Source organism: Myotis myotis, unplaced genomic scaffold (genome assembly GCF_014108235.1).
Source record: "Myotis myotis isolate mMyoMyo1 unplaced genomic scaffold, mMyoMyo1.p scaffold_m19_p_2, whole genome shotgun sequence".
Taxonomy (NCBI): Eukaryota; Metazoa; Chordata; class Mammalia; order Chiroptera; family Vespertilionidae; genus Myotis; species Myotis myotis.
In genome coordinates this window covers 53,237,061-53,252,678 of record NW_023416324.1, presented here as the reverse complement: position 1 = coordinate 53,252,678, position 15,618 = coordinate 53,237,061, and the positions used below count along the sequence as shown (strand labels likewise).

At 37.5% G+C, this 15,618-nt stretch overlaps 1 protein-coding gene across 2 annotated transcripts in view; it reads right to left on the bottom strand.

Moving 5' to 3' along the window:
• LOC118676383 (serine/threonine-protein kinase TNNI3K) overlaps positions 1-15,618 on the bottom strand; it is a 313,120-nt gene that overhangs the window by 38,301 nt on the left and 259,201 nt on the right. For both annotated transcript variants that reach the window (XM_036350223.1, XM_036350224.1), the window contains 2 exons: positions 12,828-12,887; positions 9,664-9,833 (listed from right to left, as the gene is read on the bottom strand). In XM_036350223.1, the coding sequence (XP_036206116.1) occupies positions 9,664-9,833; positions 12,828-12,887 (230 nt within the window). The remainder of the gene's footprint in view (positions 1-9,663; positions 9,834-12,827; positions 12,888-15,618) is intronic.

Genomic DNA, 15,618 nt, shown 5'->3' with positions numbered 1-15,618 from the left:
AATACAGTGAATGTAATTGACTACTGTAGTAGAGAATATATTTATGAGCAAATGGAAAAAAAGTCTAGTTTTACTATGTGCTTCATAAAGAAATCATTCTGAAATAGAGTTAGCCTTAAAACTGGTCCCCAAGTGTCTAGAGGGAAAGAGTTTGTCCCTTTACATATTATAATTGGTTTTTGCTGTTTTGGAAATATGGCCAGGGAGCCAGGCTAGCTTCCAGAGACATGATTAAAGAAGATAGAGAGGGCAGGGTTAGGCCATGGCATGCTGGTGAATGAAGCAGCAGATGTAGTTTGTTGTGCTCAGGTTAGGCCTCTGTCAGTGCCGGCAGCTGATTATAAATATCTGCTATGGACAGGCATAAGCTGAGGTAAAGTGGCTAGTATCAGAGTTAGAAGGGAAATATTCCCTGCATAGACTGAAAGTGCACTGTACTCCATTGGATGGGGCCCAGCTTTAGAGTGAGGTTCTTCAGCACTCTGGATAGTTCCCAGCTGCTTCTCCTCAAAGCCAAAACCAGAGGCTAAGTTCCTGCTTCTTATACAGATGTTTCAAACGTGTTGGTTAAGCTTATTCTCCAGAAACAGTGTGGTATAATGAAAACACTACCAGGCAGACCCTGAAGCAACTATTAACTACCATTTTCCACTATATGATCTTATACAAATTACTTAAATTATTTGAGTTTCACGTTTTTCTAACCTGAAAGATGAAAACCATGAGGCTTACTTAATAAGATTGTTGTGAAAATTGAGTGGCCATGTTTGTAAGGATTTATCATGATCATTCATTTCTTTCAATTATGTATTTAGCACCTATCATGTGCCAAACAGTGTTCTTAGTATTGGAGATACAGCATCAAAAAGGAGAGAAGTTCATGCCTTCCCGATGTTTACAGTTCAGTGTAGATACCAATAAAATGGTTGGCTAAAACGATAATTCCAGATGGATGTAAGTGCTATGAAGTTGCTCTCCTACCGAGTCTTGCTGGTCTAAAGCTTGAATTTTATTGGACCACCTGGGGAAACACAGCATGGGCCCAAAGTAAAGTGGGAGGTCAGATAAGAAATACCAGTATAAAGCAAAAGTTCTCAAAGCACAACCCCAGGGTGAACCAGGAAAAATTAAATCCATTCTAAACACAGAGAGGCAGAGGATAAGTGTCCTACTTCATCCTTGGATTCAGAAAAGGTGAGAAAATTAGAAGTAATGTATTTATCCTGAGAAGTTTCATCCACAAGCCCACACAGATACATGTTTTAGACCAAAAACATTACTACACATGTTTCGTAAGACTCCAAGTTGAAGTTTGAAAGTGTTTCTGAGAAGCTAGTTTCCCTAGATAATCAGCAAAAGCAAATTATTTGTGAAGCCAGGTACACCAAATAAGCAGGGGGGAGGAGTTTCCAGAGATAAAGTTTGAAGAAACATGAGCTCAAAATACAAACAAAAATCTCTAAATACATTATGAAATGAGGAGCAAGAATGAGCAGAAGTAACAAACTAAATAATTAGATTTATAAAGACTGCAATGATTAGAAATATCAGATATTCAAATATAGAATATAAAATAAATATATGTGAATAAAAAAGCAATTAAAAGCACATGGAAAGAATAAAACATTTTCAAAACTGTCCAGTCAAGTTGCAAAAAAATTTAAACTTCTACCAAAAATAATAATTAGAAATTAATTGAAATCATATTAGATCTAACTACTGAGAGTATATGTGAACTGGAAGATAGATTTGAAGAAATTACCAGGAGCAGCATATAGAAAGTATAGGGTAGGAAACAAATATAAAAGACATTGATAAATTTGAAAAATAGAGTAAGAAAATCTAAAATACTTCTAGGTTTCCAGAAATAGAGAATAAAGAACATGGGATAAAGAAATATTAGAAGAGGTAGTGGCTGAATATTATCCAGGATGTATGAAAGATGTCAATTCTCTGATTCTATGCACCCAACAAATTCAAAGCAAGAAAAGTAAATTAAATCTATAATTACTCACAATATAGTTAAACTGTAGGATATCAAAAACAACAAGAAGTTCTTACAGCAGTTAGAAAGGGCAGATTGAAAACAAATAGAATCACAAGTGAAATATTAATATAAACAAGTCAGAAACATGTGGGATGGATCTTGAAGGTGCAAGTCAGAAGTAATTAAACAACTCAAATCCTATATCAACTAAAATATATTTCATGACAGGAGGAAAATATGTTTATTTTTTTTAATCCTCCTCACCTGAGGATATGCTTTTTAAAAAGAGAGAAAGGAGAGAGACAGAGAGAGAGAGAGAGAGTGAGAGAGAGAGAGAGAGAGAGAAAGAAACATCAATGTGAGAGAAAAATATCCATTGATTCATTGGTTGCCTCCTGTACATGTCCCAAACAGGAATAGAATCTGCAACCTAGGTATGTGCCCTGATCAGGAATCAAACCCACAACCTTTTTGGTATATGGGACGATGCTCCAACCAACTGAGCCACCTTGCCAGGGCTCAGATGTTTACTTCTAACAGAGTTATGTTAAATAAATTTTTAAAGATACATTTGAAGAAAATGAAAATTATCTAGGAGGAAGGTGCGAAATGTAAGCATAATTATTAATTACATAGTAAATATGGGTCAGTCTAAATAAACCATAACTGTATAATATAAGTAAATAATATCTATGATGTGGAATTTTTAAAAATCATGATTAAAGTAAGGACAGAAATATAAAATTCAAGAGGGAATGATGTGCAACTAAAATGTTCTAAGATATCATTTTTGTTTGGGAGTAGAACAAATATACTGAATATAGAATGTGTTAAATAATGTGTTAAAGTTTCTAAGGTACCCACTAAAGAATAGAAAAGTGGACAGCATATTCAAATAATCCAAAAGAATACAGACAAACAAAAAAGGATAAGGTGAGAAAAAAATACAGAGAATAAAATTATATGGTAACAATGAATTCAAATTATTTCAGCAATCACAATGAATATAACAATCAATATGACAAAAGGTGTATAAGAACCTCACAGAGAAGATTATAAAATCTAACTAAAATACATTAATGAACATCTAAATAAGTGTCAAAATATACTGTGTTCATGAAACAGGAAATTCAATATAATAAAATGTCATATCTTCCTATATTGATCTATAGTTTTAAAATATCTAATCAAAATCCTTTTGTATCTGTGTGTGTGGAAAATGCAAGCTGATTATAAAATTTATATGGAAGATGAAAAAAACAAGAATGGTCAGGAATAGTCAGGATGAGACCTATTCTACCAGATGTCAGGACTTGCAATTAAAAGTTTGCACTATTGGCACAGGGGTAAATAAATATCCCTGTGCAACATAATAGAAAACTGAAAACAGAGCTACCTAAATGTGGACCCTCAATATAGGAAAGAACTACTACTACAGATCAGTTGGGAAAGGAATGCCTATTCTTTTTAAGAAGAAAGGAAAAAATATTCCTAATCATTACTTCATGTTTGTTCTTCATCCTGTTCTCTTTATATCTGAACTACATCTCCATCATCTGCCTCTTCTTTCTTAACTATCTCAACTCAAAGCAACCTCTCCTTTTATAACCCCACTGGGAATTAATGTCAGTCACTTCTCTTCTCACACATTCTATACTTTTCTTTATTAAAAAGAAATAGGTGGACAATACGCCCTAATGATGAGGAAGTGGGGTGGAAAGAAGCTTGAGTTAGCTGGTGGTTCATTGTTTTTGGACAAAAGGAGATTTGAAATTGATAGAACTGTAGGGATCAAAAACTTTCATAGCCCAACTAATGATTCTCCTAATCCTATATAATAAAAGTATAATATGCTAAGTGTCTGGTCAGCTGGTTGGCCATTCAACCAATCAAAGCATAATATGCTAATGATTTGCTAAGGCCTCTCAACCACTCGCTACGATGTGCACTGACCACCAGGGGGCAGATGCTCCGACCGGTAGGTTAGCTTGCTGCTGGGGTCTGGCTGATCGGGACTGAGTGAGATGGGCCGGACACACCCTGGACCCCTCTCAGGTTCCTCTCAGCCCTGATCATGCACCGGTGGGTCCCTCAGCCTGGCCTGCACTCTCTCACAATCCAGGATCCCTCAGGGAATGTCAGAGAGTCAGTTTTGGTCCAATCCTGCAGGCCAGGCCGGAGGGACCCCACTGGTGCACAAATTCATGCACTGGGCCTCTAGTTTATTATAAATTAAAAAATTTAATATTTACTACATACAGTTAAATCATAAAGAAGATAGTATAGGCACCTGAATAAAGCAGAAAAGAAGAAAATTTCTGTCCTTATTTATGAGTTAATGGGGAATTAAAAATAATTACAATATAAAACAAAATAATGTAAGTGCATAAAGTGGCACAAAGTGCTGTGGCCCTTGGAAAGGCCCAGATGGGGATGAGGTAGCCCCAGAAAAAGCTCCCTGATTAAGCTGATTGAGCTAATACTGAAAGCTGATTAATATTTTGACAAGGTAGAGAGGGGATTAAGATTTAAAATTAAAATAAAGGAATAGGTTGACAGTAGGTAAAGCATAGGGCCTGAATGGAAAATGGTAGAACTTTCAGTTTGCCTATAATGCATGTCACCAGGGATTCTATTGTTATTTTGTGCAGGAAATTCTTTATTTTGTAGAATTGTCCAAAACACTGTAGAAGTTCAACACTCTGTCTCCAGGGCCACTAAGCATCACTAGCACCTTCCTAGTCATTGGGACTACCAAAAATGCCTCACACGGTTCCCAAAACCCCGGAATGCATTTGAGGAATGACAGTGTCCCACTCTGACTAGCACCAGTGGAATGTATAATGCTCCGTGGGAGTTAAAATGGAAACGTGTATCATTGACCCTTTGCGGTTCCAGGAAGAGAGACTTGCACTTAAATTTTAGAGGCAATGGAGAATTATTGATGGTTTTAAAGTAGGGTAATGACATACTTTAGTTCTATAGAAGTAAGAATATGCTGGCAGTAGAGGGGTAAGTGGATTAGGACATGGGGAAGCTGGAAGGGGAGAAGAATTAGAGACTTCACAAAGGAAGCAGCTCAGTTATGGCAGGATATATCTGGGGGTTAACTGTGTGCATGAGTGATGGATGTGTGTATGATGTGTGTGTGTGTGTATGTGTGTTAGAGGGAGGGAGGTGGGAGAGAGAGACAGAAAAATAGAACAGAGTTGAAGCCATGAAATCACAAGAAAACTCAAGAAGGGAGAAACAAGAAGGGAGGAGTTTGCAGAGATCATGAACACGGTGCTGAAACTTGATTGTGGTGAGCTGGCAAGAGAAATAAATTTGAGATGAAGGAGGGTTTTGAAGAAAAGAGAACATTTAAGGAGGCAGAGGGAAGTTTCAGTACAAAATAGCACATAGGAGAGGTGGTATTAAAAAGAGGAGTATCTGACCTTCGGCGATAAGGAGGAGACACTACTGGTTTTTATTTGATAAATATCTGCTCCACAACAGCAAATGGACCCAATCCTCTCATGACTGTTTTTTTTTTTTTCTTTTTCTTTTATCATTCCTTCTAGGAACATCAGTTTCATGATGCTATCGTCCTACTCATTTGCTGCGTTCCGGAAAAACTGTGTGTACATTAAAATTTTATAACTTATATTCAACTTTTATAAGTTGAATTGAATTTTAAGTGCACTATGCAAGGTTTCTATTTAAAGGCACCCTTTGATGGGCCCTTTTGTAATGTGAGAAATTAATTCCAAATGTATGTGTTTTACGGTTCCAAACTCTGCATCTCTGTTTTTCTTCTCCTGGACAGCTAACTAGGTCATAGCATTCTATTCTCAGAGCCCCAGCCCCACACAAACACTAATTGGTTTTCACATCTGAAAGGTTGTGCATCACTTTGCCATTTCTAAATTTACATGATATAATCCATGTACAAAATGGGAGACTTCAGACCTTGCAGGAGGAGCAAGTGCCACATGCTTAGTTTTCCAAATATATCTAGAGACACAAAATATTTTAAAAGAGGCAGAACTTCAGGCATGCCTTCCTCAATCTCAGATTTCACCAATTTGTCATTTCAGCAAGAATGACTGAATTCCTTTTTTTTTTTTTAATCCTCACCTGAGGATATTTTTCCATTGATTTTTAGAGAGTGTGGAAGGGAGAGGGAGAGACAGAGAGAAACACCAACATGAGAGAGACACATCGATTGATTGCCTTCCGCACACCTCCGACCAGGGCTGGGAACCTGCAACTGAGGTAAATGCACTTGACCGGAATCAAACCTGGGACCCTCAGTCCGCAGGCTGATGCTCTATCCACTGAGCTAAACCTGTTAGAGCAGAATTACTGAATTTCTATTACCTGTGGAGCAATATCTGATACATTTCCCATCTTGACATTGATTTTATAAAGGAAAATAATCATCACTAAAAACAAATATGCAAACAAACAACCAAAACCCCCATCAAATAAAGAATTATATAATTATAGGCTGCAAACTTCATAACCAAAGTTGTAACACATAAATGTACCATTTTAAAGATAAGTGTTGAAGGCTCTGAGACCCGAAACTGGGAACATACATTAGTGAGAACTCCAGGCCAAATCTTGTCCTCATTTTTTTAAAGCATGATGCCAGGCTAAAAATTACACTTTGTGTGATTTTAATGAAAGTTAGAATGCCTCTTAGATCAGAGGTTACTAGTACATTGCAAAGACTTTGGGGAGAGACCGCCGGGTAATCAGCCTTCACAATGTTCTCCTTTGGTCCCAGCTGCTGATTCACCTGGGCTCCCACTTTCCTCTTCCATTTATTCTATCAGTTGCATCCCCTTCCCACAGAGTGACTGGCAGGCTAGCAGTGTAGCATTCTCTCCTCGCATGTGTCTCATACTCGGATGTATATTGGAATCACCTGGGGAATTTAAAAGATTCTGGTGTCTGGGTGTCACCCCCATGGATTCTGGTTTAATTGGTCGTGGGCATTGGTGCCTGTAAAAGCGCCCCAGGGATTCTAATGTAAAGCCGAAGCTGAGAGCCACTGTCTTCCAGGCTGTTAAACTCCTGGCTCTGCTGGAGTTAGTTCATCAGTTCGTGCATCCTCAGGCTCTTTGACTTTAAGAACCTATTGATCTCTTGTCTCACTTGCTCTGTCTTTCATATACTACACAAGCTGAAAAGGCAGGCGTGGGAGGAGTAGCTGAATTCTTTCTCTGACCCAATTCCAGAAGAAACTGGAAGAAGTCTAGCAGATATAAGTACTGGGAAAATATATCAAGTATCTGCAAAGTGCCACTTCCTGTACCAGAGAAATTCTGAAAGCATAGGAGAGTCCTGGGTGAGAATTCCCACTCTGCCTCCATAACCTTAGGAAAGTTGCTTACCCTTTCTAAGCCTCAACTTCCTCATCTATAAAAATTGGAATACTGTACTCCCTAGGGCTCACTTAGATGATTATTCAAAGTGTTTAAAATAGTACCCAGCACGCAGCAGATGCTCAATAGTGATAGCCACTTAAATGAAACAAATAGAGAAAACAGTTAAAGCTTGTTTACTGATTATGCCCCAAATTAATAATAATTATGATTTATAGAGACAATTTATCCAATTTTTTATAAAACTTAACATTTATTATATATTGGCTTTATGCCAATCACACTGTAAAGTACTAGGGATATAGTTATGAATAAAAGATATTCTTACCTTGGTGAATTTTACACCTTAGCTAAATGCTTTACCTATTCTGGAGTTAATTGCAAGCAGTCCAAAGACTGAGCTTGCTATAGGGAAGGTACAACTAGCAAACTGATCTTCCATGCACACTCACAGCAAATGCTTAGAGTGTACCAGGTTGTTAAGAGAAATTTGAATCAAGTAAACAGACACTTACTAGAGTTCCATAACAGTCGTGAAGGAGGGTATAAAATAGCTTATGAGGCTATCAAAAGCTGCATCTTAAAAAATGGGTTTTCCCCACCCCATTCAAGCAGTTTTATGAGGAGCGGTAGACCTTTCTGGGTTCTTGAAGGTCAGAGAAGCTGTGTTCCCTCCAGCACAAACTCACCCAATTGGGATTGCTACGGTGTCTCCCATGCTGTATAGTTGTCTACGAACTGTAAGTTGTTTGACTTGCTTGTATTATAGGAACTTGTATCCTTTGCTTTGGTCTTCTGGTATCTTTCCATCGATCACTCCTGTGATGGTACTGCCTCTCCCAATAACAATCCTGAGAGCTGGTAGGTAACTTTGCCCAAGGTCACTGAGCTGGTAAATGGTAAGGTTAAGCCTGAACCTCCAACGTGTCTGATTCCACTGCCCATCCTCTTAACCTCTGCCTCAAGCAGACAGACCTCAGCTGACTGTGCTTTGGACATATCAAAATCTGACTGTTCAGAGGATTAATTTTAAAATCACAAGCAAAGAATAAGAAGATCAGATGGAACTAGAAGACGATATTGTGACTGAAACTAATCTAATCTTGGCCTGTGAGCCCCTTATGAAATTATGTGAGAGACTGGAATCCAATAAAGCCTTGTGTTCAGTATGCCCAGTTTTCAATCAAACTTGCTGATACTTAATCTCATGACATTCCTAGATTAAAGGCTTCATGATTCTCTTCAAAGCTGCAGCTACAACTCTTTTGTTAGACCGGGAATATAACAACTGCGGCTAAAGAGGCAGCAGTAGCTGTTTGTAGATGGTGTCAGGTCCTTGCTAATCTTTCTCCACCTTAATGATAAATATTTGTACTCTGATGACAGTGTGTGTGAGTGCACATAGGTAGCACATCATGTGTAAATGCTCTGGAGTTCATGTGGAAGGATGGAGATTTTAAGCCAATCTTTTCTGATTTTCCATGGGTTGTAGTGCACACTTTCTAGGGTATCTGTTGGGCTCACAGTGATTGCCTCTTCTGTTTCCCATCCAGAACAAGGGTCCCTGGCCACCATGTTTATATTCATGAAAGATGACCATACCTCCACTTCAACCACATTTGCTTAGACCAGAGGTGGCCATTATATCCAAAAAGGGCCAATCACAAACTCTAGGAACACATGAGCAAGAAATAAATGCTATGGTTATATATCCTTGAGTTTTGGATGAATAATATTCTATTGTATGGATACCACATTTTGTTTATTCACCTGGTGATGGATGTATGTGTTGTTTCCATCTTTTGGCTATAGTGCTGCTATAAAAATTTGAATACAAGTATTTGTGTTCAATTCTAACGGGTATATATATACCTAGGAGTGGAGTTGCTGGGCCATGTGATAATTCTAGAATGCTGACCTTTCCATGTTCAGATCTGCAAAAAGAATTCTTAGTTCCTGCATAAATAATTCTTCATTGGATTCTGTAAGATAACCCCAGAATATTTTCAGTAATTTTCCTTTGTTGCTGTAGCTAGACAATTCTTGCTTAAGCTAGAGTTAATTGCTGTTACTTGAAACTCAGAGAACCTAAACTAATAGAAAAAAAAAAAAAATATATATATATATATATATATATATATATATATAATATTATTAAAGAAATGGGCTCAAAAATTCCTCTTTCAAAGTTTGCCACAAGGGTGGTAAATCCCCCGTGACACTAATCAAATTGGGTGACTAACCTGATGAGATTCCGGAATCTGACTTGTCTCTCAGACTGTTGCTTAGATGACCCCTTACCTTTGGGACCAGGCGGCATAAGACCTTGCGTTTAGAGCATATTCCAATTCAAAACGACTCCTTAAAGCTGCCACATGGCTCCGGCCAGGTCCTCCTTTGCTCACCAGACAATCAGAAGAAGAGGAAGGAGAGAGAGACCCGCTGCTGTTACTCGATGCAGGAGACATCAGCTGAGTGAAGGAGGAGCAGTTTCAATTACTTAATAAATCCAACAGGCTTAAAGGCATAGGAGAGAATATGGCTTTATTTTAACCTTCTATTCTAGGATTTCTCATATTTTAATTTTTATTCCTCTCAGCTTGCTTTTGGCTTTTCCTTTTGGCCTCTGATGGCAACATCTGGCTAGCTTACTTTACTTTTGTGACCTCGTTCTATATTGAGAGCTGGCCCGTTAAATGTATGCTCATTTTTCAGAAAACAGAGTAGGCTCAAATCAGATTCATGAAATAGATATTTAAAAGGTTATTATTTAATGGTTAAAAGATTTTCTACATTTTTTACAATGGTGATAAAATTCATGGCAGAGTCCTTTAAATTGTAGCTTAAAATTACTTTTACATAAAATTATTCCCTTTGCATAAAATGAATTTACACTTTTCCAAGAATGTGTCCATTTTATAAAATGAAGAATAATGTCTGGTAAGTATGAGGACTAAATAGAGTTGTGAAAGACTTTTTAAAAATAGTTACAAATAGTTAAGCATAACTAGAAAACAGAAAAGTATGAGGAAAGAAAATGAGAAAGATAAGAGGAAAAATAGAAGAGTAGTTTTCTTGAGTTTTTTACAACCTTTCTGCCTTGCTGTTTTTTCATTCTACCTAACCCAGCTCAGAACATTAGTGCTATTGACATTATAATTTCATAAGACATGTAGACGGTAGACTTTGGTTTAAAAAAATAACATATGTAAATTCTAGGCTCTTCATAGTAGCCATGACATTTCTAAGTAAAGCTCTGAGAGTCATGTCATGTTGGTGTTGAAACAAACTTTCAAACTCTTCAATGATCAAATTCCTTCTGTGTATCATTTTTAAGTCAGCTTGGTAGGCTGACGGGGACCTCCAGTGATGAGGAACTCACTGCCTCCAGATTTCTTTATTTATCTCAGGAGAGCTCTAACCATTAGAAAGCTCTTTCTCAAAATAAACCAAATCTACTTTTGTACTTCATATGCATATGTTGGCCCAAAGAAAACAAGGCCAATCCCTTAGCCATATGATAGTTCTTCAGATATTTAAAGACAGCTGTTGGGCTCATCCTAATTTTTTCTTCTCTGGGACAAGCATCCCAGCTTCCTTTAATTGGTTCTCAAATACATGATTTTCAATCTGTTCACCACTTTGATCTCTCTTTTCTAAAGTTTTTGTCCCAGTTTTAATTATTCTTTTAAAAGGACATAACTGGGTATTATTTCCTTTGGCCATCTCAGAACAGAGAAGTCTCTCTTAACTTTATTTTAAATGAAGATCTGACGAGCAGTGCCTTCTTGCCCTTGGTCTACCCGTGGTCAGCAAACTGCGGCTCGCGAGCCACATGCAGCTCTTTGGCCCCTTGAGTGTGGCTCTTCCTGAGCCTTAGGAGTACCCTAATTAAGTTAATAACAATGTACCTAGTTTAAGTTTAAAAAATTTGGCTCTCAAAAGAAATTTCAGTCGTTGTACTGTTGATATTTGGCTCTGTTGACTAATGAGTTTGCCGACCACTGGTCTAAACCACTGACTAAAATGTTGAAAAGCAGAAAGGATAGAGCCCTATGAAACTTCCCTAAGTCAAGCCCCTTAAAGCTGATTATGGTCCATTAATTAGTGTAACCCAGTCCAGCAAATTCTCTTGCATATTGTCCATAATTATTCATCTTCTCCACTAGAGGAGATTTGTGCTAAGAGGCTTGGTCAGTATAACAAGACAAGCTAATTTAGCAGATCTTAGTATTGTTCCTGTTTCTGGAATCTACCCTATGATCTACTTGGATATATTCCCAGGCTTGAAGCAATCATATTTCAGACATAAAGGTTCAAAGAGAGAGAGTACTTGGAAATCAAGGCATCTCTCCACACCCAAGGCCTCTGGCTGATGCTTTCGTTGGTGGGGCATCTGCAGCCCCACGAAATATATGACTTCTCCCCACATTGTATGTTTCAGGACAGAGGAGAAGGGAAAGGACGTTTTATGCCCAAAGACTGAAGTTTCCTTCTACCACGTAAAAGGCTACCTCTTTAAAGGAACCAGTTAAGAGTCATGAGCCAGAGTCATCACTGCAGATCACAGCAGGCAGCAATTGTAGACTAGAAAGCCTTTTCCACTAGACTAGATTCCAGTGACTATGTTGAGATTTTTTGGGGGGTGGAGGGGAAGAAAATATTCTTTGACTAGTTCCACTTTGAAATTTAGTTGTGCAATCTCAGGTTGATGCCGTTTCCCCCCACTTCATGCCCCTTCTCTCCATTTGTGCGTATATATGCAGGCCTGTATGTGTGATGCTCATTCTCCTATTCTATGACTCTCATTTGCATTTGGGAATATATTATTTTTGAATTAGTGCTCATGTTTTACTTCCTTGCCTATTTTCAAATGCTATCTCCTTACCAGGTGTATAGAAAATTGAGGCAATTATAGAGAAAATTAAAGCAAGCAGCTCCTTGATATTAAGGGAAGAAAATTCCATTAACCTGATTACCAACATATTTCACTTTGTGCAATATATGTGTAGCATAAAAGCAATGCCTCCCAATTAATGTATGCACTAATTATAGTGATAATTTTTCCTTTTCTCATTGAACATAAATGAACAATGGCTTAATATTTTAGCTTAAGTGTCACTATATGTAGGAACATGTATATAAAAAATTAGTTTAAATAGTTACGTTCTAACATATTTGTTATTATTTTCAAATTTCTACATATCAATATTTTTAACCTGGGGATGCCATTTGCCTGCCTGATTGTTATTGAAAGGGCCCCCAATTGACCCTGGATTTGCCTTTGTCTCCCTAGATGCAGTCAGTTCTGCTCCACCCTGGGAGCCTAATTCACAAGGTGAAATAGAACGAAGTTATGGACCCTCACACTCTCTTTCCATGAACACCATTTACCTACATTCCCCAACATCCTTGGACAGTCAGGACTTTTTTAATGAACACATTTCAGAAGCTAAATTTCTTACCTCAATGTTGCAGAGGCACTCTTCTAACTTGGTAACAACTTCAGAAAATTCAGGTCTTCCCTGTAAAATAAAGAAAGGACTTGTCTCCCCAAAGAATAAAAGAAAGGCAACACTGCTTGGATTTTAAAATAGGGTATTTGCATTTGTAAAGAATGAGATAAACAAAAATGTATATTTTTATTTAAAATACACTTGTATTGAAGTGTTAATTGAATGTTCCTTTGCTGTTCAGGGAGGGATGTTGAGTCTCCTGATAAGAGTTTTAAGTCAGAATTTGCAACTACATTCAGATAATAAAATAGTGGAAAAGCTTTAATTAGCTTTGCATGTTTTTAAATGGCAGGTTTTCCTCTTCAAAAGGAAAGAATAAAGTGAATGCTAAAAACTATTAACTATTTCTGTGCCTTGTACTGTCCAAGTCTCTATAGGAAAAGAATTGCTAAAGCTAATTTTATAATTAGCTTCACTTTTGAAAATACCATCTCAGATTCAAAGCTAAGATCAATAGAAAACTCATGACCATGTCCTATTTTATGGGTTTAAGATGAACTTTGTACCTTCAAAAAGTGCCATTAAAGACATTGTCCACTATGAACCTCCATGTCTGATGAGTTTGGTTAAACAAACATTTATCATAATCTGATTACATTTCATGTTTTGTTCTAGTTGCTAGGATTAGAAAAGTGATTAAGAATCTATGAAAAAAATTCTTGGAATTTTTGAAAATGTTGGTCTCTTCTGAAGAAATTATATACCTTCTTTGTCCGATCCTAAGGACTACATAACCTATCATTTCTCCTTTTATGAAACTTTCACTGCCGGGAGGTAGATAGCCCAATTTAACATTCAGGTGCAATAACCAACTAATTTAGATTTTTAGTAGAACAATTTCTCCCTTAATATCTAACTCTCCCCCGAGGATACTGCTTCTCCACGGCCCTCCCAAGTGGAATCTGTTTTCTCTTGCATATTCCTTGTACCTCTAGTTGGTGGGGGCTGCGATGGGGCGAATGTGGGTCTTTGTCTTCCTCACTTTCAAATGCTTTCTCCTCTAAAAACTACCAGCTTTTTCAGTTATTCTGTTGAGTCATGCTCCCTCATTCTTTGAAGGTTTTAATGCCCCTGCTCACTATCATGCTCTTAGTGTTTCATTATCCACGTAGATGATTATTACAATGGCCTGACCTCTGGGTCCCTTGGTCTCTTCTTTTGCAATGATCTGATCCTCCACCTTCCCTTAGTCCCTTAGCTCCCTTGGTAATACCCCTAGGCCCTGTTACTAACAATGATGGATAGCCCTCCTTGTACTCTGTCCTCTCAAGCTCCCTCAGATCACTCTTTAGGCTGCAAGTCCTTTCTTTCTAATTCACTTCTTCTGGAATCACGGTGCCAAAAATCTTTGACCACACAAACCATCTTATCAGTTAAAAAAAACCCCAACTTTTTATTATGGCCATTTTCAAATATACCCTAAAGTAAGAAAGAAGAGTACAACAACTCCCCCCACGTATATGCTATTCAAACTTAAAAACCATGTTTCTGCTAATAGTGTTTCATCTAGCTATCTATTGTCTTAATCTATATTTCCTGTTTTTTGTTGTTGTTGTTGTTGTTCATTTTGCTCTCTTGTCACTGTCACTCACTCACCTCATTTTCTCCCTTACTCTGCTTAGATTTCATTGACAATCATAATCAGTCTCTTCCACACAGCCTCAACTCCCTTGCCTTATCATTTATTTTGTACACTACTGGAAAATTCTCCATGTTAATTAAATACATCTTATTTGGTCTTACTTCAAAATCTTGACCCTCTAACTACAACTGGGCCCTCAGTACAGCCTAGAGAGCCTTCTACAGATTTCTAGCTTACTTTCTCACACTCCACATGGCTATTTTGTACCTTCCCCTCTTTCCTCAAACCTCTAGTTCCCACTCCTACATTGACTACCACCTATGTCTAAACCCACATAATCTACTTTCACTTCTATTTTGATAGATGCACTTTGCCTACTTCTATCCAATTCCTTCACTGTGTACTAGTTCTTATCTCTACTAAAGGACATTGCTCTAACAATAATTCTCCCTTTTATTTTTTTTTTGCATCATTGATGTTCCCTTTCTATTATTTAATCCCATCAACACAGAGTCATACTATAACTTTGCCCCAGTTAAAAACAAATAAACAATAATATGATAAAACTCTTGACTCCACTTCTTCCTCAAGCTATTACTCCACTTTTCTGTTTATCAAACTTGCTCTAAAGTCTTGCCTAAATTTACAGTTTCCTATTCGCCTCCTTCGATTTGCCCTCTACCCCAATCAAGCTTTCTTCTATTATACTCTGCTGAAATGGCTCTTGTCAAAGACACAAAGACCTACCTCCTTATCACTAAATGTAATGGTTAGGTCTCAATGCCCATCTTACTTGAAACAGCAGTAAATACAAATAATCATTAATTTGTCCCTGAAATATCTTCATTTGAATCTGAGATCATTACTTTCTTATCATGCTTCTCCTCTCTCACTTGCCATTTCTCAGTCTTCTCTTTTGGTTTCACTTCCCTCTATCTTTAAATTTTGGCTTATACCAGGACTCAGTCTGGAGGTCATTTTTCCTCCCTCTATTTAGAGTTAGTTGAAGATTTAATTCAGTCTCATGGCTTTATAAAACAACTCCCAAATCTTTACATCTAGTCCAGTATTCTCTCTTCAACTCTAAACTTATACATGCAATTTCTTGTATTCATAGTCTTCCCTACTTCAGCAAATGGCAATTCCATCCTTTCACTT